The sequence below is a fragment of the Pimephales promelas genome, chromosome 18 (assembly GCF_988280905.1).
Source record: "Pimephales promelas chromosome 18, fPimPro1.hap1.1, whole genome shotgun sequence".
Lineage (NCBI taxonomy): Eukaryota > Metazoa > Chordata > Actinopteri > Cypriniformes > Leuciscidae > Pimephales > Pimephales promelas.
Window position 1 is genome coordinate 9,579,406 of NC_142786.1, and position 27,740 is coordinate 9,607,145.

A 27,740-nucleotide genomic window follows, 5' to 3' on the forward strand; every position below is an offset into this window, starting at 1 on the left:
GTCTAGCTGAGTCTGGTTGCACAATTACCCATCAATCAAATGTGCCAATGCCGTCATCCCACCCCTCAGCTAACGCACACATACATTCCCAGAGCCTGACCCTTCCCTGACCGGGAAACCCTGCACAAGCGAGAGACAAATATGGGCACCAGCCATTCGGTGGACATCCCCGGACGTACGTATATATACATACAGCGAAACCATGGGCAGTTAATGTTCATTGGAGAGCCCCTTCACACAAATAACACTTTGGAACATTGCCTTTCAACATCCTGTAATGCTATACAAGTACAGAATTAAAAACATTATTCCCGATTTCCTTTTTTTATGATCTGTGATGGAAGCCCCTGAGGGTCAGCTCACTGTAAACTTTACAGCTCTCTGAAGACCAGACCGTTACTACTAGATATCAGGTTGCGCTCCAAAGAGCATCTCTATGCTGGGGGGAAAAAAAAGGGGCCGGCGTCATAAATAATCCTCCATACCGTCCCATAAAACAGACGGCTCTGCTCTTCTCTCTACAGTCTACCCTTCGTTCCCTAAACGACTAAAAAAAATAAGTGTCTGATGTCATCCGTATTGGCTCGCTTGTTCGATTCATGCCTGCTCCAAGAGGAGATCGTTGGTGTTGCGTTTGCCCTTGGTCTGCTCGGGGGCAACTGTTGGCTCAATGACATCAGTGAGGTAAGCAAGAAAAAAACAAAAAGATGAGCCAGAGGTAACATCACAGTATTTTGCTGTGCCAAAATGCTACAAAAATATTATTTTAAATGAATAGTTAATGCCAATAATAGCTCAGCTGGCAGAGAGCATGGAGCTAGCAACGACAAGGCTAGTGGCTTTGATTACCGGGGAACAAACATACTGTTAAAATGATTCTCTTTAAAGCATTGTAAATCACTTTTAAAAATAATAAATGTATAATAAAAATATATAATGAAAATAAAATAAATACTCTAAATAATAATAATAAAATGAATTTGTTTCAACATTTTGTAAAATTAAATAAAATGGACTGAAACCAACGGTTAGAAATGATTATGAATGAAAGAGGAGCACCATGGCTAAATGCATCAGAGCACTAGCTGCAGCTGCTCTATATTGTGAACATTTCACAATAAGAAAGTTATGTCTAATAGAATATCCCACCTTCCTAACGAGAGATGAAAGATAACTAGATAAATGCAGCAAGGAAAACATGTTTCTGTATCTAACAATAAGCCTCACCTCAGTGTGGACACATTGAGAGACTGAAGCTGAGGGATGGAAAATGATAAATTTGTTGCTTGTGTCCTGGACACTCTTCTCTGACCCTGGGCCCAGCCACACAAAGAGCTGGAGACTCTTTCTTTTTTTTCCAGAAGATTCTGTGACGGGCGTGAAAGTGGGCTGAGAAAAGAGCGGAGTCTATGGAGGGTCCTGAGAGGAGCACTAAATCACGCAGAGGCCCACATCACACACAATCAATAACAACACATCAGAGAGAGAGAGAGAGAGAGAGAGAGAGAGAGAGAGAGACAGAAAAAAGTGCAAAAAGCTCATCCCTCAACACAACATGATATTTCCAGGCAGAAGCGAAAGCATAGCAAAACTCGCTAAACCTTCCAGAAACAAACGACCTCTCCTTCCGCTCACACACACACACAATTAAACTTTCACAGCCTTCCAATTGCCCTCTAACAATACGCCTTCCCCCCATCTCCGCTCTCTTGTTCTTCCCCTGCACCTAAATAATATTCACCATGATAAATGATGCCATAACTCCGATATCCACAATCAATCTGGCCTTTAAAGACACATCCATCTTGTGTAATGTTGATGGGGGACTCAGTCAAACGGAGAGACGTGACTGCTTTGCTGACCTGAGAATGGTGGGGGTGGGGTGGGGGGGTGGGGGACCAGCGGCCCCACTGACTGATGCCTGTCAGCTCACATCTGGCTGCAAAAATAAATTAGGCTTATGAAGACAAATGAAAAGGCTGCCCCGCCACCGCGAGGGAGTGAGGGGAGGGGAAAGCGAGGAGAAGTGGAGGGGAGAGAGAAAAGAGAATTTGTGAAAGGAAGAGCAGCAACCTGCTGAGAGAGAGAATTCCTCCTAAAGGGAAGATGACGTCGTACGGCACCACGTACAAATGCAGATTTTTATTAATTTAATCTTGTTCTTTCCCATCTTTTATTCATGGTTTTCATATCCCGAGGAAACAAGCTTACAAACGACCTGCGAATAAAGTATCTGAACAAACTAATTACTTCTAACTTAATCGGAATGCAATGAAGATTCCACTAACTTGGAATGAAGATTCATACTCTGGACAGGTGGGAAGGAGGGAATGGAATCGGCCATATTCCTTTTTGCACTATGACTTAATGTATTATGTAAAAGATTTGCACACCGAGTAAAACATTCACATGATACTCAGAGAACAATGGTCATCGGAGTATGAATCTTTTGCTCAGACCACGATTCTTTCTCAACACATGATTCATTTGCTCAGAGCAGGAAATTCATACTGAGGGCAAGCCAGATACATCACCCACATGGCTTAATGTATCAAAAAAAATGTGTACCCTAAACAAAATGTAAAAGTTTCACATTTAGAACAAAAAAAGGGTACTTGGATTATGAATCTTTTGCTCAGAGCAAGCAAAATTATTTGTGCTCCAAGGAAAAGATTCATATGAATAGTTTGCTCTGAGCATAAGATTCTTACTGAGAGCGAGCCAGATTCAACTCAAAGGAGAAGATTCATACCTGAAAAAGAAGACTTTTTCAAGCACAAATCTTTCGTACAGAGAGCGGGCCAGATTCAACTTCACATCACCCACAAAAGCAACATGGCTCAATGTATCAAAAGATTCACACAAACTTTTGATCAGAGTATGAATCATCTGTCCAGCGCAGATTTGTCCTGAGGAAGTGTCAACTGCCATTACTCCACTTTGTTGTTTTATGGATCTTTACATTTAATAATAAGGACATTATGCATCTCATTCAGAGCATATGATTGGCAAAAAGATTCATGCTCAGAACGACGATCTTTACAGAGTCTCATACTTCGTAAACAAACTCACAAACAGGATCTTTCCTCCGACGTTCTCTCTGGGTGGGGAATGCGAAAATTCCCATGACAGTCTCTGCGTCATTAAATGTTTACAGCGCGAGGATCATTACACACCACATATTCAGAGCTCGTTTAAGGGGTCTAAGGTCAGCCGCGCAGCACTGGAACCTGGAGCTCAGAGCCTGTGGAATTCATCTATTCCCGCCCCTCAGAGTGAGAGACAGAAAGCACATTTTGAGTGATGGTTGAATGTGCCCTGTAGAGTAGTACACAGCGTTGTGAACTATATTTGACCCCTCTCCTTCCCGCTCTCTCTCCTTCTCAGCTGGTGCAAGTAGACTTAAGAATGAAGTTTGCTCGAAATGATGAATGGATTCCAGCAGAGCAATGCTCGCGCAATGTAGGATATCTGAGATCTTCAGCTTCATTACGCCGGGTTTAATCACTTCAAATACACGTGATTCCGTAATTAACGCAGGAATTATGCGGTTGAAGAGTAACTACTGCAAAACAGCTTTTGGGAAGAACAGTACACAGTAAAAACTTTGAAACGAGAGCAAGAGAGAGAATGGGAAAAAGAACAGCAAGTTGGTGTCTAGATGACAGAAATATTACAGACCCATTTTTTGGCAACAGGCGAGCGGCAAAAAGGTGGGAGGGAATTGTGTGTGAGAGAGAGAGTGAAAGAACAAGAGAGATGGATTATGTGTGTGTGTGTGTGTGTGTTGTGGATAAGGGGGAATGAACTCTCCCAGGCTTTGTCATATGAGTTTTCCCAAGCTCTGGCCCCTTTGATAAATGACACATGTCATTCTGTCAGAGTGTGACAGTCCAGCTGGGAGGGCCTCTGATGTATGGCCGCACTGCAAAAGGAAATCAAGCTTTTCTGGCATGGACACAGACCATGCCCTTTATATAAGGTCCCTGCTTTCCTACATGGCTGTTTTTTCTTCTCCCATTCTTTTCTCCTCTTTTTTTTTTTTTTGAATGCGAAAAGAGAGCCTTTTATGAGCAAGGACATATAGCTGAATTTGTAGATTGATTTAAGGTTTGCGGTGGGGGAATAACAAACCCTGGTCAGATGGATTATGGGTAAAAGGCTTTAATTCCACAGCTCTGGGTTTTCTCTTTACCTGAGAGGAAATAAACACAATATCCCTAGTAGTACTACTACTAAGAAACAACCGAACTGTACTTGGAGAACGACGCGCATGACAAAAACATCAAATGGAAATGCGTCTATTCTAGTCTTCGTTGACAAAAAGCAAACATCAGAGGAAGTACTAGAGAAATACTCAAATCAGCTTCATTGTCTTTACAGCTGTGACCTAAATTTAGTGTGAGAAAAGAGGATACTGTGGAAAGGAAGACAGAGAGAGTAAGGGAGGGAGGGAGGTTTCATTTTGTATTTTGTTAGTTGACAGTTAGCAGGAAAAGCTCAAGGATGGACGTAGGCGAGCCACACAAAAATCGTTTGCACAGACTAATGTTTTTGCAAGGCGAAAATTAATTTAATGACAATTTTCTCACTTTCAACGCTGATTTGACAGGAAATTGGGATATTAAATGGTTTTAAACGCGGTAAAAAAAAAAAAAGATTATTCTGTTAGTGGTGGCTGAACGCATAAAATTATACATCCAAAAAATCCAATAAGCACACACAAGAGGCGGAGCTTATGTAGAATTGTTAAACAACGTTAAATCCTGCTGAAATACAAATTACAAACACCACAACATCTTCATGTGCAATCCAGAACTTTATACAACTGGTGGATTCCAATCAACAGACACCTTAAAAAGACAGAGGAGAAACTTCTGACATATTTTAGTGACAGGAACAGACACTTTTCAGCTCTTACACCACAATAACAGCACCGAGGCAATAAATCTGCCACCGGGCTCAAAAAACACCTCACGCGCACACACGCCGTGAGACTGACACTAGACAAACAGTCGGTGAGACAAAAAACAGAACAGCGGCGATGAAGTTGTGGAGAAATCGGCACCTGGACAACAGTTTAGGGAAAAACATACACACAGACACACGCAGACAAACGGTCCCTCAAGGGCGTGGTACTGCTTTCCTGACCACCTGGGGGCCGTGAACTGTGGATGACCCCACGTTTGATTTGTGAAGGGTTAAAAGAATGAGGGAATGAGAGAATGGTGTGGCTAAATGAGAGGAGAGTATCATTAACCAATGAGTGATGGGTTTTAGACAGTGCTGGCCCCTCCTCCCGGCACTATCTGTCTCACAACATTCTCCTAACATTCAGCCTGAGAGCTGCTATTCATTTAAACATCGAAAACGCCGCCATTTTGAATGCAAATGGATGGAAACATCACACTCAACCTACAAAGCAGCTCTGGTTGCCCGCCGTCTGGTGCTGAAAACTAACTTGGTACAAGGTACAGTGATTTTAAGGGAGCATATCAAGGGCAACATAAACTTTCCCTCCTTTGTCTATATAGGCCTACTATGCAAAACTCGTCCAAAAAAAAGTATACTGTAACTACCTTCAATGTCAACGTAACATCAATTAGTAAAACTAAGTAGAAAAATAAACAGGTCATTCATTAGGAAATCATCATGGATTTGATGGCACAACCGCTGATGTATGACTGATGATGCCACAATGACAATTCAGCAACTTGGCCTGTCCTAATGATTAAAAGTTAAAAATGAGTGTAATACTTTCAGTCAGCAAGGATGCATTAAATTGATAAAAAGTTACAGTAAAGATTTCTATTTCAAATAAATGTTGTTCTTTTGAACTATCAAAGAATCACAACTCTTTTCAATATTGACGATAGGCTTCTTGAGCACCAAATCAGCATTTTCTCTCTGAAGGATCATGTGACACTGAAGACTGTAGAGTAATGACTGCTGAAAATTCAGCTGTGCCATGGCAGGAATAAATTAAATTGTAATACGATAGAAAACAATTAGTTTACACTTTCACAATATTATTTTTTAGAGTATATTTAAAAGTAAAATATTATTTAATAATTAAATATTATTGCTAAAATTATTTATCAATTAAATGCAGCCTTGGTGAGCATTAGAGACTTAAAAAAAAAAAAAAAAAAAAACGTACCGACCCCCAACTTTTGAACAGTAGTGTAAATCTCTCTGGTGCTCTTAAGTCATTAACCAAAAAAAAAAAAATTATTTTAAAAGTTTTCACTTCACAAGAATAAAAAAATATAGACATGATTTGAAAAGTTTAAATGGTTCCCGGTACTTCGGCCAAACAAAATCTAAGAGTTGTCAAGAGTTGTTTAGATTTATGGCTTTAAATTTTCTCACAGCTCTAGAGTAAAACATATTTTGGAAAATATAGATTTCATATAAAATTTTCAAAAATAATAGTATTAGTATTTTTGTGCATTTTTCATAAAAAATTTACTTCTATCATTTATTTTTGTTTAACTTTAACTTTTTTCACTTCAGCAAAAATCTGCTAAGTGTTTTTTTTTTTTTTTTTTTTTAAAGAGACCAAACTTAAGTCTGTGCTCCAAGGTATTAAAGATTTACGACAGTTTGAAATTTCATTTTCAGGTCTATGCTCAAAAAGGTTAAGAGGTAATAAATGGATCAGAACTGTTCCATAAATATAATTTATCATCATTAAAATTACAAAATATATAAAAAAAACACATTTTTAAAATAGAGTACATTAATTTCATTAAAAATAGTAATTTTTGACGTGAAATCAAAATTATGAAGAACAAATCTTCAGTGCATGTAATGTAACAAAAAAGTAGAATTCAGGGGAAAATAACTTGTGTGTGTGTGTATATATATATATATATATATATATATATATATATATATATTTATATATGTAAAGGTGTCTTCACTACTAGACAAAACTAGACCTAATAGGACCCACTATAGTTTTCCAGAGCACACACTTTGTGCAGCAGCTAGATACACCCACCTCCCCATGTGCAGTATTGATGGACGATACTTGAAACAGAGGTATATTTACATGAAAGAAACGACACCTCAGTATTTATGACACGTCCTTGCTGAGGCTCGTCACACGGCGGCTGCTCTGACGGCTCTAAGTAGGGCTGGATTGCGCTGCCATAACCAATTTAACATGGAGAAGGTGCGCTAGTGAAGAAGAGCTACACACATACAAAAACACAGCGACACACCAACACTGTTTTAGCAAAACATTGGAACGGCTTGTCTCTTATTGTCGGTCAATGAAAAAAATTCCCTGGCACATTTCTTATGCTTTCACTAAATATGATTGACACATCGTAATGTTTTGGTTTAGAACCAGTTTCGGCTTGAGACATTGAGTTTGTGAGCCGACATGTCATGACTTTCAATCTATAGTAAGATCTAGAATGTCTATTGTTGATTTAATTCTTCCAGAGATAGTTTGTCTTGCTTTTATAAAGCTCAGATCTGTTAATGGAAGAGTAAATGTTTGCGTTCCTTGCTTTGAGTCACCTGACTTTTCTTCTTTACAGCACATCTTTTCATCTCAAGTTCCCAAGCTCACAGACTTTAGGGGCCGAGCAGAACAAGTCAATGATCAATGATGCGTCCCTCAGTTAAAGTTCCACCAACCGTATGGCTTTCAGTCAGCTGGACAAGGTTAATAGTTGATCCTCATGTGTGTCGCAGCCTCCGTGTGTATGTGTGCACACACTGAAATATAACTGGGAAGCATATGGCTTTTTAGAGAAAGAGGTGGCCAGTAGAGAAGAGGGCAAAAACAAAAAGGGGAGGGAGATGGAGACAGATTTGAAGGGGACGCCCCCCACTGATTTCTCAGACAGAAGATTCAGAGCAAAGCTTAGCACTATGATTGACACTGTCTGGGAGAGTCCGTCTCCAAACAAGCTTTAGGCCTCTTAGAACATGTGGCATTTGAATGTGATTGTGTCCAAATCACTATAAATACCTATAAAGTTGAGTCTGGGAGACTAGTCACGACATGTTCACCCGTCTATTAAAGGATATGAGGAGGATTTGAATACAGTTCACGTCCCTCAAGGCTTCTGTGCGTGAATCAACTGAAAACCAGACGTTATTTTAGTCGCACAAGTTATTTTAAAACTGATATAAACTCAGCATGCATTTATCAAAGATCCTGAAATATGAATGCCAGTGATTAATAATTTAGAAGATTCTAAGACTGAATGTATAAATCAAAGATTGGAAATAAAATGATATACAGTGAGAAGGATCTGTCCAGTATGTTGTCCATCTAAAAAAGAAACTAAATACTTCCCATAGATGCCTTATCAGCACCATAAAACTGGGGACAAAAAAGGAAAAATGATCGGCCTATTCATTACTTTCCAATGTCCTATCGGTTAAATAAAACACTTCTCCACACAGGGAAAAATTACAGCCACTTGGAGGACCTACCAGCTACTGTCTATGTGTGCAGCCAGGCTTTTATCAATGTAGCTAATAAAAGTGACCCTCAGCAGGAGATGAGGGTGACACGCGGCTCTTTACCAAGCTTTAGGGGTGATGGACTGCAAATGTGGTCTTAAACACACCACGAAAAACAAGCAATGAAAGTGTCAGGGTAAAAACAGAAAATCAAGGCATTTTATGCGACCATTCGAAGACAGCTCGTAAAAAAAAGGGAGCCAAGTCTTTATGAGTGCGACCCCGAGCAGTGCATTATGGGGCTCAATGAGAGTGTCAACACAAGCTGGAGGCTTATCTTTATCCACTCATTGTGTGTCCAGTGGCTTAGCGCTCATAGAGGAGAATCGTAACGCCTCTGATCAAGAGTGGAAGGAGAGGGATCTCCATTCTTACATTGGCACATCAGGGGAACCCAGGGATTAGGTTCTCTTTTTAGTTCCTGTAGGTCAAAGGTAGCACTTGAGCAAACACAAATCCCATTCTCTAGCCTAAAGAACATAATCCACCCCTACGTATTGGTGAGAGGACAATTTTCAGATATTTTCCCTCGACCTAGAATCTTTGTTTTCACAGGTGACACGATAACCCAGTTACCTTACAGCTTGTGAAAGTACAGTATTTACAGGAAAAGTTCACCCAAAAATAAACACTCTGACATAATTTACTCAGCTACAGAGCCATACGACTTTCTTTTTTCTATGGAAAATAAAGGTTTTGAAGCCTGCTTATCAAGCTTTTCCAATTAATTATGGCTAGGGTTGTAACGGTATACCGGTATGACGGTTTATCGCGATATTGACATGTACGATTATCATATCGTGCACATTTGCTTATCCGCGGTAAAAAAAAAAAAAAAAAGAATTCACCTGCACTGCCGCATGCAACTTCTTTCAGCTTGACTGCTTACTCCATATCCGTACAGCGCTGAAAATGTCCGAGACAGAGGCTGCGAATCTCTATCTCCCGCCAAAAAAATAAATAAAATCTGCAGTATGGGAATATTTTGTAACTTATATCCGAAAAACGATTGTGATGTTGTCCTTGAAGATGGATATCCAGTTTGCAAGATATGTGGACGAAGAGTGGCTGCAAAAGGAGTAAACACGTCGAACATGTTCTCCCATATTCAGGAACACCATCCCTCCGTGAAGATAAAGGTTATTCATAACTTTTATAACTTAAGGCCATATTATTTCTGTCATGCTGAGGGAATCCCGGTCTGTCAAAAAGACGCACACATGCGTCTTTTTGCGTTACAAAACAGATGCCACGTAAAATGTGCGATTTAAAAAGATAGATGGATAAATAAAGCAAAATATAGCTATGCAGTAGCCTAAATCAAATCGCGATGTGCGTGTCTGTGAATATAACGCAAAAAGACTGGTGTGCAAACCCCTTCTATATTCAGCGTGTCTCTGAATGAGCAGCGCCGTTTCGTCTAGTAGATCTAGTACACACTCAAGTACGCATGACGCTCATGGTTTTTAAAGCTGTCTCAGCCACTACAGAGACGTGAACACATGAACATATCTAGACAGAGAACACTTAATGTGCACTTTATAATTATTTTTTTAAAGAATAATCATCAAATACACTGACTGAAACTCATAGGTGTTCAGTAGCGCGGGGTTAAATGTAACACGGACCGTTTACACAGTTCGTCAGGATCAAGCAGGCTGTCTTTCCGCTATTTTTCTCTTGCTGCCAGAAGACGGTCTCCCGCGAATTTGCGGAAAGTTTTGATTATATTTCGTGAAGATACTGGACAAAGAGTGTTTTGACACCATGAAAGTAATTTTTTTCATCATAGGTTTTTTCGGTTTCTGAGTTGGGTGTATACGTTTCCAAATCTAACTTTATATTGCCTTAATCACCGTCTTGTTGGCTCAAACATAGCACCGTTTTGAAACATGTCAGCAATTCCTAGCGACTGTTAGCTAGGTTTAAAATATGTAATACACAGCGGGGTTAATTCTAACAGAGTGGTACAACTAAGCCTCCAAGTTTACAATGATAATCAAATGAAAACGGAGCCACACAACTTTTCAGGTTTGAGTATACATTTAACTTTGTTAGACGTTCACAAACAATGTTGGGATTTAAAATGTTTAAAATTTAGTGTTCTATGAATGATAACTTATTTATTTATTAAAAATATGGCCTGTTATTAATGCAATAAACCCTTTAAATTTTTATTTTAAGCTAATTTGTATTATCATTACTGTTATTATTAATAATAATAATAATTGTACATCATGCAGCTGCCACACACAAATCTAATTTAATTGCAATTACAATATTTATAATTTTATTTATTATTATTTATTGCAAAACTATGCAGCCCTTTTCTATGTCTCTATCCATGATATTGATCCATAATAGAAGGATGATTGGATGAGGGATATGTATGGATATCTGTCTATACAGATGCACAAACAATATCAAACTATACAAATAAAATAGTACTGAATTATGTGTGTTACACACAAGTGTTACAACTAACCCCTCTCTCTGTTACAATTAACCCCGCATATGGGGTAAGTTGTAACATTTGCACTTCTGTCACTTTCAGTGCAACTGTACAAAAATGGTAGGTCCTAGAAAAAAACTTTAAGTGTTCATTTGTAGCAGAGATGTGCATGTTGCTTGTGTAAAAAAAGTATTAATCTAACCTAATTATTTTTTAATTAATTGAGCCAAAAGCAAAAAGCGTTAGGTTGTGCCCCGCTCTCCCCTACAACCTGGAAAAAAAAAGTTTGGTTTAGCCTATGACTAAAATATATTACTATTGTGTATAGTTTTTTTGTCCATGTTTTAATTTATTAAACTTCTCTTGTCTATAGACAAACTAAAGTTGTTACATTTTATCTGATTGCATTCTCAAAAATACATTTTGTATTCAATCACAGAATCCAGACCAGTTATTTCAGACAACCCAGAATTTCTGAGGAAATAAATATACATTTCATAAAGACTCTATTGAAAAAAACTTTGTTACTTACAATAAACCATGTTCAACCAAAAACAATATCTGTTTTTATTCATTTAAGGGCCATTGTAGCTGATGCTGATTATAATAATGATAGTTTAATATCGTATACCGTGAAACCGTGAAACCGTGATATTTTCTGAGACGATTATCATACCGTGAAAATCTCATACCGTTGCAACCCTAATTATGGCTGAAGGCTGATTTTTTTTTTTTTTTTGTAGAAACTGGCACTTTTTTCAGGATACTTTGATGAATAGAAGTTTCAAAAGAACAGCATTTATTTTGAAACAGAAATCTTTAGTAACACTATAAACACTGTCTGTCATTTTTGATCAAATTAATGTGTCTGAATAAAACACAAACAAAAACAGCATTGACCCCAAACTTTTAAACAGAAGCATATCAATTAAAAGCTTGAAAGCTTCAGTTCCTGTTCATTGTAATTATATAGAAAAGAGGACACAGAAATCTATGTTTCGTTTCAGATTCTACAGAAGAACAAAAGTAAGTTTAGACACGAGTGAAAGTAAATGACAGAATGTACAATTTTTGGATGAAATTAAGTACAAGATGAAGTACATTTTCAACAACTAATCAGTCCAACAACAAAGAAAATCAGATCTCACACTGCCACACTTGTTTCAGAGACATGAAGACACCTACAAAGCTCTTGACGATGGCGTTAAAGTTGACTATTAAATAACCGCAGGCATGAAAATAAATGTAGCAAGGGTTCGGTGCTCCTTCACACAGACATTACCCAGAAGCCCCCTATCTGGTCAGCCATAACTCTTGGTAACCAGGAGCACCTTCTACAGCAAAGGGCCATTCATTTAGCTGAAACAGACCACGACACGGCACTAATACTCTTGCCTTTTACAAGCCCCTCTCTCACAAACACACACACACACTCAAACCCTATCAGCGTTCATCCACGGCCGGCCTGAAATGGGGCTGTATTTCAACCCCCACAGAGGTGTTGTACAGGTTTGTGTGTGGGGGTGCATGTGGGGCCTAAGAGGGGCCTGTCTCTGTAACGGCCACGAGTGATGGAAGGCCCAACAGGGCCACTAAGACTGTGCACTGAGATTGTTCTAGACCTCGGGGCCTCGGAGGAAACATATATCCACCTGGCAACAGGGCAGCATGCTACGAATGCGTGTGTGAGTGTGTGTGTGTTCACGTGTGCGGGCAGATCTAATCAAGGGCTAATAACAGCACAGAAGAAGTCGTTGGCCCTCGTAAATCAATGTGCAAAATAATTGCTAATACACTGGTTATCGATTAGCGTTGGGGCGACTCATTTTCGGAGGCTATGGCAACGAACTAACAAAGTGACAAGGGTAAAGTGTTATTTCTCTGCTGCGCAGACAGCTGGGCTGCGCAGAGGACTGAGGCAGGCAGTAATTCTTAATTGACACCTGTCAGGATAATGACTGCAGTCCCAGCTGCTGCGGGAGAATTTCTCCCCACTCCTGTTCATCTGTCAGCTCTAATACCTTTCTGAGCACCACTCCTTTCTTCTATCACTCGCTCCCTTTTTATTTTTACTTCCCCCTCCCCACTTTCTGCATTTTTGAACATAACAGTTTACCCACTAAATCCTCGGTTTCCTGTTCGCAGCCTTCTTCCCATAGCCCTTTCTAGACTAACCGAGTTAAAAGTGCAATTTGTAATCTAAAATTACATGCGAGAGTAATTTTATAAAACATTGGGTCTCATTTGCCAAGCGTGCATGAAATATGTGTATGGGTGTAACGATACACGGGTCCCAATTCGATACTGATCTCACGATACGATACTTATCGTGATATTAAGCCGAAATAAAGAGTTTTTTTTTTAAATATTATTATTATCAGGACTTACAAATTACTTCGTAAACGTTCTCTTTTTTTTCTCACGCAGTACTCGCACTTTTAATACAGCCATTCGTTGGATCTGACAAGCTGCGCGTGCACAGACTCCCGGTGCTCGCTATGTCCCACCTCTCCTGCTATTAATCCTCTAAATATGTAAGAATAAACCATCAAAAACTCTTTGAATAATAATACTACTAAAAATAAATGTGATTTAAATACTGTTTGCACTTTACATATCGTCGCATTTTTATATCGCAACGATATAATGCCAAAAAATTGGGGGTCAAACGTTTTTCTGACCAATGACAGACGAGGGGAAGTGTTTTGGAAACAGTCGACATTTTTTGCAGTATTGTTTATTGGAGACATTATTTCACCTTAAACAAAACAGCGTACAACTTTCGTTTGAGAAAATAATGCAAAGGGACCTGCAGACAAAAAAAAAAAAATTTAATTGTTTTTTTGATGTCTTTAGCTGGTCTTTTGTGTTCATGCAAGCAGGATATTTTGAGTTGAGAATACAGTGGTTGATGGGAGGAGGAACAGCGAGTCCCAGGACGTGACTTCCCTGAGTTTGAGGGGGCTTCATGGGTGTTTACTTAACATCATCAAAGAGCTTCCTTTCGTTTCATGCTCATCTGTCAAAATGAATGTTACTAAATATGAACGCATGACCGCAAGGCTTAAACCTTAGTACGCTCGGCCGTCCGTGATAAAATGATGTCAACCATTGAAATATTCCATTAAATAAGCTATCTATAAAAATATGCAACTAATCAGACAATGTCACAAACAGCATCATCCTGTTGAGACGCCACACGCTCCTCAGATCCTACAACACAAACATCAAAGCTCAATCTCCTGCTGACCCGTTATAAACATCGGCACGGATCTGTTGGCCGAGCCGTTTGTGTTTTATCTGATGAGGATGTATAAGGCGCACCATGAGGAAAACGGCATACTGGGATGAGAAAACTCCGCCGAGCCTCTAAAAACACCCCATCCTTCCTGTGAGCCAAGAAAAAAAGCAAGGTAAAGCAGCAACAGATGAGTGCAGGGCAGGACAGAGAGAAGGCAGACGTGGGCTCCCTTGGGTACAAGTTGACCTCCGTGTACTCCTCAAGCTTGGAGACTCCCGTTGCTGGGTCATGACTTGAGCTTTTCTCTCTTTTGTCTTTCTTCCCCCTCCCTCTCATCTTTCTGACTCACTGTGGACTAAATTAGCTGAGAAATGAAACATGGGGGATCAAAACAGACAGGACGAGAAAGAAAGAGAGAGAGAGAGAGAGAGAGAGAGAGAGAGAGTAAGAAAAAACACAGCTGGCCCTTTTGATAGTTTTGAGTTCCCATAATGCTACAGTACCTCTAATCCAAACCTCCTCTGGTGACACGCTAGCTTTTTGTGGTCCTGTGTGTGCTCATTTTTCAGCAACTATCAGCAGACGCACAAATCCAGTCTGGAAGTATTCTTAATTTTAGACTTTACGAAACTTGAGGAAACTAGATAACTCCCAAATGTGTCGAAACTCATTAAAACCGCAGAGCGGTGTTTACCGCAGACTGTGTGTACCGTCACACTTGGCTCATACAAAGTCCCAACATATTTTGATTTTGATCCACTCTTCCCATAAAACCTGTCATCGATCTTCATTAATCAAACTCAACCTCCACGATCTCGGACAAGGGGAACGGCAAGCTTGGGACTCAGAATAACTGGATACGCTTTGATTTCCTATAGGCCACTGGCTTGATCCCCAAATGCAAATTAAACTATTAGTTGTAAGTGGTGGGTCCCAACATGAATATTGACTAAACGGGTCAATGTCACCTGTTAATGACACGAGAGCGGATGAGTCTACCCTCCAGCGAAGCCAACACAAGGTGAGCCCAAGCTGCATTCTCACGTCTTTCGGGAAGATTTATTTTCTTTTTGCTAGCATGAAAATAGGCATTAAAAGAAAGAGAAACAGATAAAACATGACGTCTGAATGTCCCCCTATAGATTTATTTCTATAATTTGCTAAACAAATGGTGGCAGCAACCCCTGTCTTTTAATACAAATACATCACAATTTGATAAATGATAATCCAGTATTTCTCACATTTCTCACCAGGAATGAAAATGAATATGAAAAGGCAGCAGGCTGTTTAACACACTACAACAAAACCTCCCCATCTTTAATACAACATAATAAATCTTTGTTAGACAATAAAAGGTATTAACCTCATACTCGTGTTACAAAAAAACACAAATCAAAACTGAGTTGTAACAGCACTGCACATTATGTATCTGTAAATGCAGGCTGATTTGTATGTAATGTTGCACTGAGAGACTTAAGCAAAGTGAGCCGCTCAACAGCACTCAAATTCTGACAGTATTTTCATATTTCGAGAGCATGGTGGTGCGATTATTGTCAGCAGGAGCACAGTGTGTCAGTACACTCGGAGCTTGAACGGTAGTGCGACCAATGACACAGAACAGTGGTACGTCCATCAACATGGAGACGGAACGATGGCGTGTTTGCAGAGCACCAGGCCCGATTGGCTAACGCAGGGGCATTCTGATTGGCTGCCTCAAATGCTTTCTGGGCCCAGCGGTGCGGTTAAGAGCCTGGATTACTGAGGTCATTAGGCAGCATTGCCACGGTGACGTGATTAGTCAGGTAGCAAAGTCCATTTGTCACCTGCACCAGAAAATTGAGTTAATTCAGCACTACAGGCTAAAGGGACTGTATAATATCAACTTGATTACATCAAGGCAGCTGCAGACCTGACACTTCGCTGAATTTGTCAGCTTTAATCGTTAGAGCCTGTCACAAATCCATCAGGAGCTCAGATAATTAGGGTTCCTCCCTAATGAAGCCAGCAGAGGAACCTTTACCTTTATGTCGGATAATTAAGAAGCCTCTGGTGCTGAGGACAGAATGCGTTTTAATGACTCCCCGTGCTTGTTCCACCCTCCTCGCGTTTTATTTTTCTTCTTCCGAGTGTGTTTGTGTGCGCTATTGTTTTTCCAATTTGAATCTCGTCTCAAATGTTTGTCTCAAAGTAATTCAATTGAAATTGTCACTTACGTTTAGAAAAAGTAAAAAAAAAGGGCGGAAGTAAAATCAAATTAAGTTAAACTGAACAATAAGTAAAAGCAGCCAAAATATTGCAAACCACCTCACGGCGATGTTTACGCCGCGGCTATCAAGAGGACAGAGGTGCGTGAAATGGATGCAAACCGAGCGGGTCTCTGTCTGCGTGGGAGGTTGTGAAAACACAAAACCAAATGAAACCTGGAGCAGCGGAGAGATACCGCATTCATCGCCGAGTCCTCCCCTGGCTCCTCTCCTCTCTGCTAGAGCTCAAACTCACAGACACAGTCTGTGCTCTACGTGGGAGGCCCGTGTCTGTTTCAGAGAAAAGCCAGCAAATAAATACAAATGACTGCAGCAGCCCAACACAGAGAGGGCCACTCCGATCCCACTGCACCAAAGCGACCTAAGCCCACAGCCGACGCATGTAAATCACTCAGAGCAAACAATGGCAATGATAGCAACCAAATCAAGGCAAACTCATCCGTTAAAAGAGGTGGAGCATAACAGAGAAGTGGAGCGGCAGCAGAAAGTGCTTTTAGTGCACGGCGCAAAATTCAGGAAAAAAAATAATCAGACCGCTCGAGTGATTTACAAGTTTAAATAAAAACAAATCACCTTGTCACACTAAGCGGCTTTTCTTTTTATACCGTCAATCAATAATTCCTAACATTTATATTTTGATGGAGAGGGGGAAAAGTGTCAGGCTCTGGGAAAAAACGGAAACAATGTGCCTGCCAACTTTTGAATGACCATTAAAGCAAATGATGAACATGCCTGTCAGAATAGAGAAAATTAAATCAATATTCAGCTGAGGTGGAGGGGGCTGATGGCTTGTTTTTGTGGAGGAGCTGCCAGGTCAGATTACCAGGCGCCATCTCACCTCTGTGAGCTTTCGAACTCCCCACGTCAGTCTCGCCATACAGCCAGGGAGACGAAATAATCCCTTAAAAATGCCATTTCCCTCCACTGAGCAGAAAGGTAAACGTAAAAAGACCAAGGAACAATAAATGTTAGTCAGTTGAAACGAATGAAACGTCAGCTATGTATCGCACTTGTTAGCCCATATAAAGTCGACCGAGGTTACAGCAGTGTGTGTGTCTGGTATGTCGGCTGTTCCCTCATCAGTCAAATATCACGGCCTAATTCTGCAGATCAGTAACTCTGCTGATGCTTGAACTTGAAAGAGAGCCTTCATTCGGTAGAGAATGGACCTGTTAGTCACAGAGATTAAATGGGAGAAGAAGAAAAAAAAACAACGAAGGAACAGAAAAAAAAGAGAATGCCAAAAGGACAAAGTGGAACTCCCTTTATATAATACAACAAAATGGTTTCAAATATAATGGCTAGTTTGTGTTTTATCGCCCCAAAATGAAATCCAACAGCACTCATAACAAATCAGAGATCCGCTCTCTTGATCCTCGTAGAAGATTCATTAAAAACAGAAATCAGTTCCGTCTTGTAACATCAAAGAGCACAGGTACATTTCGCATGAATAAATTGAGCTAAGAGGAAAACAGATCTTAGTGCAGAGGCCTTGCTCAGTGACATCTATCAGGGAAGAGATGTTCTCTCTGCTACATTTCGTGCTCTCGACACGCCCCAGCAATCCCTTATCCCCCTCTTCTCTCCCTCTCTTTGAATGAGGAAAAAAAGTAGTGTATAACCCTGCCGAAAACTTCTTTCCTTTCTCTATTTTCACGCACGACGGGGGCAAAAGTTGTCCTTTGAGTGGCTGCGGCCGCACAGCGCATGCGTGTTTCCATGGTGAATGATTTACTGATGTTTATCAGGAATGAATAGATCAAAGCCGGCCACATGACAGGCGATCAATCAAGCATCAAATCAAGGATGGCAATCCGCAGCTAAATAGACGAACTGGAGCACTTTGAAACTACATTTTTACTCGACTACATAGGCCACGGTGGAGTGGGAAGTTTTAATTTGGCACAACTTTAATTGCAAAACCGTACGCAGGCTTTTTAAAATAGATTAATGCATTCTGCTGGATTAATTAATGCATTCTGATGAAACTACCGGTGTTTTTAACATTCTTTAAAAGTTAGAGACTAACATAAAACAAATCAAAAAGTAAAAAAAAAAAAAATGCTAATCAAATTACGAACAACCCACATAACGAAGTGTGAGTGGCTGTATGCCTTTCCCCCCAATACCTATTTATAGGAGTAAACAAAACAAGCATGCACCGCTTACCTGAAGATCGCCTCGGCGCTTGCTGCTTTCTCCGCGGCATGCTGTCGTCCCACCCTCCACTTGACTTCTCATACAGAATCAAAATGCCAGTGACGAGGGACAAGAATTAATTTCAAAAAAATTAATACAAAGCATGTATTAACGCGTTTCCTCTTCTCCTCGGAGTCTGTCTTTTTATTCCACCTCTTTAAAAAGTCACTTTGAGCCAATACAAAGTCTTAGAGGGGTCAATAGGTCTTGAGAGGTTGTAGTTCTTTTTACAGACAAAAATGTCTGTAAAAATAAAAAAAATGAAAGTGTATCTGGCCGACAGGTTTAATAATTAGCTATAAGTCATAGCATGATTGCCAAGAGCTCAAGATATATCTCCCGTCCATGTCTAACGGCGCATAAACACAGAAAACCCGCTTCCTTAGGTTCTCCTTGGATTATGGCAATAGTTTGTAGCAAAACGGAAGAAACTTCCAGTTATGGAGAGCCCGTCCAACTGTATTTCCGTCCTCTCGCTCGGTGGAAAGCCTAAAACCGGGGCAAAACCAAGGGAAAAGACAAGGCAGACAGGAGACAGTTAATGTCAGTCACAAATGGGGCTCGAGCTCAGTGCGCATTTTCAACGGACTAAATTCCCCACGCGCGCAGTGGAGAGTCTCTGCTCGTGCTCCTCCCGATATTCACCAAACACACTGTCCGTCCATGCTCAAGGAAACATGTGGACAGTTGATTCGGGCGAGCGTGACGCGTTTACTACAGAGCGATATATAAACAAAAAACACACTCTCTCGCAACGAACGTGAACTAATTAGTCTTTTTTTAAAAAAAACAAAAACTCCAGGGAGCGAAACGGCGTTCTTGGTCTCGCGGCTCTTCGCTGAAATATGTATCGCGCGTTCAGGATGCGTGAGCGGTTCAGACAGTCTCAACTGATAGACAGACACATCGAGTTGCCTTTCCTGCCTCTCTCTCTATACTCCACCCCTCCGGAGCGTCACTCTGACAGTGAAAACCCACCTGTCAATCTTTTTAATTGTTCTGTTTTTTTTCCCTCCCCACAAAACAGGATCGTTTGAAAGACAACGAAGTGAACGAACTGCCTTTTTGGAGAAGACATCACTTGTGTGTATGCTGTCCATTCAAACACATACACGCAGTATACGGTTTTATTTATTTAAAAAAAAAATAGTGCTGTTCAAAAATGAACTGGCTATTACAGTTTTCTCAGTTATGCACCGTTCTCGGCGTTATCGTGAAAATAAGTTTCACGTCACGCGCAAACATTAACGCAGGGGTGTCCGCTGTAAACATTTCATTTTATTTGGTCTGAAATTTTAGGACAGTTTGTCACGCACGTAACAACATTTCTTTGATCCTTTCACTGTCTTTTATTCTTTTTGCCAGTTTTCTCGATGACGTTTGCCGAACGTTCAAGCGCTTAAAGGAAATTGTTTGCGACCCTTTTCCATGCCCGTAAAAAAAGGACAGTTGGAAGTTACAGATTGATTCGTTACACCTTACTAGGAAGTGAACACTTTGCACGGGAAGGGGAGGGACTCGTGGAACAAGTTGAGTATGACCGTAACAAGCCTCTCTACAGCGCTTACACATTACTTATTCATCAATTGCTAAACATCCACAAATTAAATAACGAGGCCACGGTGTTAGACATTTCGGATAGGTTAAGAACTGTAAAAAAGTCCGTAGCATATCTGCTCTTCCGTACTTTGTTGACACGGTGTACCTGGCACCCCCCAAAATCACACTTAAATCTCAACTTTGTTTTTGTCTTTAAACCAGCGTTGACGCAATGTCCACTCTTTCTGTAAGTTGGCGAGTGGGTGGGTGTGTTTTTAAATCGCTCGGAAGGGGAACGCGAGAAATCCGAGTGATTTTTTTTAGGTGGCCTTAGCTCGCTCCGGTCGCCTGATGTTTCTAACGGATTTTGAATGTTCTTCGACCACCGCGCGGGGATTCTGCTGCGATTTTAGCGGATAAATCAGCCTGTGGACCAACGCGAGAGGTTCGCCTTGCATACCGGTGAGTGTACACATTTGTTAGTATAGAGTAAATGTATGAATAAGCCAGGCTAGGATATTATACATCACCACTACCACCGAAGCGTTATATCTCTGTAGTACGCGACGTTTAAATCATGTTCTTACCTTTGACGGTGCTGCGCATCCTTGAGCTATTGCCAGTTGCAATATAACTGTTCATTTATGCTGTACGCCTGTCGGTAGGGGCTAATAATGTGAAAATATGTCCAAGTTCCGCCCCAACATCTGTCCATCTATCCATCCTCGCGACTGCCTCGATCAGCCTGTCGCTGTTGATGGCTCTTACGTCACCAATCTCCCATCAGAAACTCATCGGGCTCAAAGAAGCCAAGATTCCTCCCGCTGTAGGGCAGAAGCATCGCTGGGCAAAAATGCATCGGTTTTCCGAGATTATTGCGTGGTAACATTTTTGCAAGACAAAAGTACAATGATAATTAGCTTGTCATTTTCAAATAAACGTTTGTTATAAAGAGATTTCTGTGTATTTTCTAACAGTTGACTTAATTTTAACTTTTATAAAACTGTATTTCTATAATCATAATTATTATTACTATTCTTCTTATTATTGATTTATCTTATTCTTATTATTGCTGCCGTGGAAATCACATTTAAAAACCATGCATCTAGCTCATTGTAGCTGTCCTTCCACTTTTCTTTAGCAGTTTCTTACTGTAACTGTGACTGAAATTCGCGTCCATTCTCTAGAAATGAATGCTTTGTGCTGTTTTGTCGTGGTATTTATATCATTGTGCTTTATTTGCTTTATCCTATTAGACTTACAAATCAGTTTTCTTTCTTGTTTGGAGCAGTTCATTGTCCTCCAGAATTAATGTTTGGTATTCAGCATTCTGATGAAATTGTCTTTATAAGATGTTGTTAGTGTGCACTTAAAAGGAATTTAATGCTTTATATAACAGTGCCTGACTGTGCTAAACATATATTAATATAAGTGATTACTAACAGCAATAATAATGTGTTTGTACATAAAAGTACATAAATGTGCAAATAAATTTACTAAGTACACATTAGATATATGTTGTTCATTGGTATCAGTAATTTCATTATAACATTAACACTGTAATGTAAAGTGTAAATAAAAATAATGCAGTAGACAAAAATTTCCATGCTGATCATGCTGGCTTCCTCTAAACCCAAACTAGAGTGTGTCTTGGCATAGTGAATTACCCAGCTGTGCTCATTATATGCTGATGAATTGAAATGATTTTAGATAATTAGATATACAAACAGTTACAGTATTTTCAATTGATGTGTTAGAGACAAATAAGTAAAACTATTTATTTCTGCACTTTGTATTTTATTAACAATAACATGTGCCAGAAGATTTTGCTAGTAAACATTAGTGTTGACAGATCGGCATGTGTGTGTGTGTGTTAAATGTGTGTTTATTGTGTGTTTTGGCAGTTGTTATCTATATTTAATGTATAAATCTTTGCGTGTACCTATCATCTTATTCAGTGTGGGACGTTTTATTCTTTTGTAAAAGGCCATGCCTGAAGGAATGCCACGCAAGCATAAGCGTAAAGCTCAAGATGCGATGCCAACGCACTTTGAACAGTTCGTGTGGAATCTGAACTCTGTCATTTTCAGCTTTATAGTGCTGGTCAAAGCTCCTACAATAGGAGAACTGTTCATTTTTGCCTTTCCTACACAAGTTCTGTGGTTCTCTTATTAAATTAATGACGGGAAATGATTGGAAAACATGAGCATTAAAGTATAAGTGAGTAACTGTGTAAAAAAATAAAATATGTATGTTCTCCCCCACTACATGTAGTGTTAAGAAATATATATTTTCATTTTTAATTTATTAACTTAATGTATTTTAAGAGAGCAGCTTCAGATTGTAGATTGTATGCCTTTTATGGTGTTATAGTGTTTTAAACTGATTCTCCATCACTGCTTTTAATGCATTTATACTTTATAGAAACTGGAGCAAATGGATTTGGTTCATCTCTCTTATGTTATGAAAAATAACATCAGATTTATACGCATTTCAGTCTGATCTGCTATTTGCTGTAGCTGGCCCAATTTGCATTAAAATGCCAGGACATGCTATGATGCACATTATATCTTCGTGTCTCAATATTACGCTGTCTGCTTAAGGGATCGCAGACGGATGGTACAAGACTGGAACTGAAAAAACCGAGGGAGATTCGAGGTGATAGTCTTTGAAGTAGTTTTTTTTATATATATATATATATATATATATATATATATATATATATATATATATATATGTAGCATGTCACATCACATCAACAAATTATGATCCAAATTGCCCGCACGCTACAAGAGGCGGGATGCCTTCATACGTGTCCAAAGATCTGTATGGTGAGATCTGAAGGTTTATAAACAAAAACATAGCTAGCTGTCACTGACGTATTTTTGAGTAGAGGAACTCTGTAGACTGTCACAATGACAAAAAAAGGGTATATTTTCTTATTTAAAAAAAAGGACTTGATCATACATTTTTCATGTGTGTTAGAAATGCACACACTTACTAATTCTGGACTGTGGCTTTCAATGGTAATGTAAACAGTCTGTGGAGAAACATTTACAAAGCAATCATACAATTCTCCTAAAACTTTAACACATCATGCAAATATGTGTGTCAAGTGATCTTTTTTTAATAATCATGTACTTCACAAAATCAGCAGGCAAGATCAATACCAATTACAGGATGCAGCATTATTTTTCAGCAGCATATCTCCCCCATGGGGTTACAGAAATAGCTTTGTTTTGTGAATCTTGCGAGAAAGTACCCTAACCTTGCATGTGACTCAGATGTATTGATTATGCTTCCAAAATGTTATTCTTGTCTTGCAGGTGATGCTGCTGTTCAAAAAGGACGGTCTTGCAGCCCACAGGTCAGAGGTCAGCAACACTTGCATATTTAAATATGTTCCTGACGATTATTTTTCAATATTTTTGTGTGTGTGTAAACCTGTTCACAATTACACATGAAGCCATCCAGCTATTAAAGGCGATGATCGCTTGGGTATTAACGTCAGTAGTGTTAAAATTATAAGTGTGCACTTAAACACGGCAACCCAAAGAGTGGTAATAATACTCCGGAACGGCTCAGTGGTGTAACCTTACGTCTGTGATCATGATCAAAGCCATTTACATGCCAACGCTGCAATTATGTTTATTAAAACTAATATTGCTACATCTCTACGATCACTTTTAAGTTGAAATGTATACAGTTTTACAATTACAGTTCTGTGTCACTGTAACAACTGTTGTTGCCACTGATTTTAATGCATTAAGCCAGTACATATGTGTGTTTTTCACTGTGTTTGAAATAAAATACAATTTGCTGATTCATTAATTTGCCGTTTTTTTTTTTATTTTTAATTTATATAATCGTGCAAATAAAGGACAATGGACAAAGTTATGGTGTCTTTTGTTATCATTTGAAAAGTCTTTTTAAATTATTAAATAGGATGATTGCATGTGGAAAAAAAAGTAGTTTAATAGTAAAAAAAAAAATAGCGAGTGAGCAAGTTTTATTACTCAAGTCAAAAATCTATTTTATCACAATTATTCCTTCATAGGGATTTTTTTTCTTTTGTCATAAAAGCAGGAGACACTGACGAGATTTTTGATAAAACTATTTTATGCCATATAAAAACTTTCAGCTTCAATCAACGACTGGGTCAAATGAATTTTGTACTGTCATTGACAGGCGAAAGCTAAGAATTTATAATACAAAAAATAATAAAGAGAAGGCTTTTACTGGGAAGAATATCTTGAAACCCATCAGATAAGGCAGGGTAATTAAAATGTCACCTTTCTCTGGAGGAAGGAGGCCCATCACACAGCTTTACGTAATTCATTACTTTTCTACTTTCAACTAAATGCTGATCACAAACCTTCTTTGACTTGAGAATCTGACATGTGGTAGAATCCCTCCATTTTAGTCTTTTTATTCCCTTCAAATAATAGATAAAAGGTTGTTTTATAACATGATTGTTCATTTATAACAAAAAAAGACTTTATTAGTGCAACACATGAGATGTGATTACAGGACATTTTTTTGTCGTTATTTTAAACAACGTGATTGAAATGCTGCTAAAAGTAAGCGTTTTAAAGTCCAGATGCTGTCAGTTGCACAATAGACATCTTCAATTAAAACAATCCTAAACACAATGTTTTGTTTATATGTGTGCGTGTATGCAACAAGTCGGTGTCCGAGACGTTTTTGGAATCAGTTTGTAGTTGCCTATCCGGATCTTTCAGGTTTCTTCAACCAGACTTTAATTCTCTGTGTGACTGTATCTGGTTATTACCTCATAAACGTCTCTTCCTGCTCCGCTGCACCTCCACGTTCAGGAGGGGCTTCCGTCCCTCCGATCCTTCCCACCGAACCCTGTGCGTTTCAGCGGGAGTTAAGTGACACATTTCACATTTCAAAATACCATCCTCCAACATGAGTCCCGCTGCCTGCCATACCACCTCTTTTGTTTTCTTTGACACATGCGGTCTTCTTCCAATTAGCATTTTTCAGCCATTAAAGAGGAGAGAGGAGTGCTGAAATGTTTTCCTGTTTCATTACCACTGACTGCACCTCTTTGATTGGTTGCAAAGGGAAATGTTCTGTAAAAACATCATTTTCTGCAGAAGCTCGAAAAGAGAGTGGCCAGATAAAACTCCTGGAGTCATATTTAAGCATGCAGGATTACTGGAAACGTCTCTCTCAGCCTTTTATTGACTGGATGAATTTAAAAAGTGAAAGAAACGGTGCAAAGATCGAGATGAGAGTGATTTATATTCCTTTTTTAAAAAGGATATTTCCCCACTTTCTAGATCTCGTCATTAAATATATAGCAGCGCAGTCCTGTCCGTTTTTATTTATCTGTTGGTTTGTTTTGTTTGCTCCCCAGGTCTTGTTTTCACTGAGGAAAAGGCGAACAATTTCGAAACATTTCATTCTTTCATACTTCTGAACCATAATTATTAAGATGTAACCATTTTAGATCAAAGATATGCATGAGATGCCTCTGATAATGTATGTTTTTTAAGAGAAACAAAATAGGATGTTTTTTTTTTTTCTGCTTCAGTCAAACTCATAGCCTGAGGGTTTCGGTTAGAGAGAGATCTCTCCTCTATACTGATGCAACAAAGAGAAAAACAGCCCCCTAAAGCTGCTCGGAGTGCTCTACTTCTGACGCTTAGTGGAAATGTGTTTGTTATTATAAAAGATCTAAAAGCATTAATAAGAACAACAAGAAATGTTTTCCTCTTTTCTCCATTGGCCAGCTAAAATATCATGCATGATGCCAAATATTGTGCATTCGAGAGCATTCAAATAAATGAGTGGGTTTTTTTTTTTTTCCTTTTCTTTTTCCCTGAAAAAGACATGAGGGAAATTATCCTTAGAGTCTTAGTAAAATGAAATGATAAATATAACCAGAAAAAGGTCACATCTCACAGCCCAAACCTGCCATTTCTGTTTAGATATGGCTGCCTAAAACACAAGTCAGTAGTCAGTAGGTGTTTATATAGGGGTTTGGGTTTATGTAACACTGAGGAGGCTCCGTACGCACCATTTCAGTCCACCCGTCTTCCACACTAAATGTCCCTTCACTCTCTTTGCCAGAAATTGGTTGATTCAAACAAACGCCCCTATAGTCTGACTGTCTTTGATCCGGGTGTTGAACCAGACCAGGTTTTCCGGCCCTACGTTTGTCGCTCCACACCCTGGAAGGATCCTGAACGCCGTCCCTGTCTTTCCAAAAAGCCTTCGGCTAGCTCTGGCTGGCCTCTGATGACGCCAGACTCAAGGCTATATCAGCAAATCAGACGTATACGGCTCTGCTCCACCCCAAACTACCCTGCAAACACTCACGCGTACCGCTTCGTTCTCAATGAGAGGTTTTTTTTTGTTGTTGTTCCTCAAATACTGACCAGTTTTCCTCCTTTTTTTTTCTCGTTCTTCGAGGTCTAATCAACTGCATATCTCAATTTATTCCTGCTTTAATTCAAGTACAGTGGACTATTACTGTAAATGCAATTATTGGTATTGGTATAAATATGAGCAATGAAGGCTTTGAAGATTTATCTGCTTTGTTTATGGATTTTTATGTATTAATTTTGATCTATTCATGCATTCATAACACTTTACAATAAGGTTTATTAGTTAACATAAGCTAATATATTAACTAACATGAATTAACAATGAGCAATACATTTGGTACACTATTTATTAATCTTTGTTAATGTTAGTTAATAACAATTACAGCTGTCCATCGTTTAATCGTGTTATTTCACGGTGGTTTAACTAATGTAGCAAATACAACCTTAGATTTTTAGTAAAAGTTGAAATTGATATTAACTAATCTGTTGATTCTTAGTTCATGTTAAATCAACCTTATTGTATAGTGTTACCTATTCATGTAGTATATACATCAAAATCTCGATCTATCTATCATTTATTTTTATTGATTGAATTGTTTGAATGTACCGTATATTAGTTGGGATTTTAAGTTGTGAGTTCAAAAGAAAAAAAGCACATATACACAAACTTCTGACCTAAATGCTCAATCTTATTAAACTAATTAATCACAGTAGCCTATAATCACGGTGACAAGGTTGGCTGGGTGACATTCTCCAAAATCTACATTTCGATTTTTTTTTTTTTTTTTGGCCAGTCCCTCATGATCTCCTTCGCTCTCTGTTGCCCCATTCATTCAAATATTTTCTCAAGGTTAACAGGTAGAAAATGTTTCGAGTGTGTCGGGCTGCTTTAAGTCGAGGGTGTGGTGGGCAAAGAAGGAGGCGTCTCTCTGGGCCGCATTAATCAGAGAGAATGACAAAACCACATCTGTGACGACAAGCACGGCTCAGCTGTCCGACATCGGCTGTAACGGAGGAGGATAACTTTATTAATCAACATCTCTTGATTAATTGTTATAAAGTGTCGTCCATAAATTTTCCTTCGATTTAATAATTCTTGAGGAAGACTTAACAATCTCCCTCGTGATTTGAGTTTTATTGAGGGCTATGCCGAGCGAGGTGCGCTGACATAAATAGCATCTCAGTGGCCAGTCTCC

General features: G+C 39.2%; 1 protein-coding gene and 1 long non-coding RNA gene across 2 annotated transcripts in view; one reads left to right on the forward strand and one right to left on the reverse strand.

Annotated features, from left to right (window-relative positions):
- tshz1 (teashirt zinc finger homeobox 1) overlaps nt 1-18,757 on the reverse strand; it is a 34,635-nt gene extending 15,878 nt beyond the window's left edge. The window contains exon 1 of the mRNA XM_039678602.2: nt 18,617-18,757. Within this exon, the coding sequence (XP_039534536.2) occupies nt 18,617-18,656 (40 nt within the window). The 5' untranslated portion in view covers nt 18,657-18,757. The remainder of the gene's footprint in view (nt 1-18,616) is intronic.
- Nucleotides 18,758-19,128: 371 nt separating this feature from the next.
- LOC120483535 (uncharacterized) lies at nt 19,129-24,078 on the forward strand. The gene is made up of 2 exons (XR_005623620.2): nt 19,129-20,647; nt 23,512-24,078. It is a non-coding gene; the product is annotated as an uncharacterized LOC120483535 (long non-coding RNA).
- Nucleotides 24,079-27,740: the final 3,662 nt, after the last annotated feature.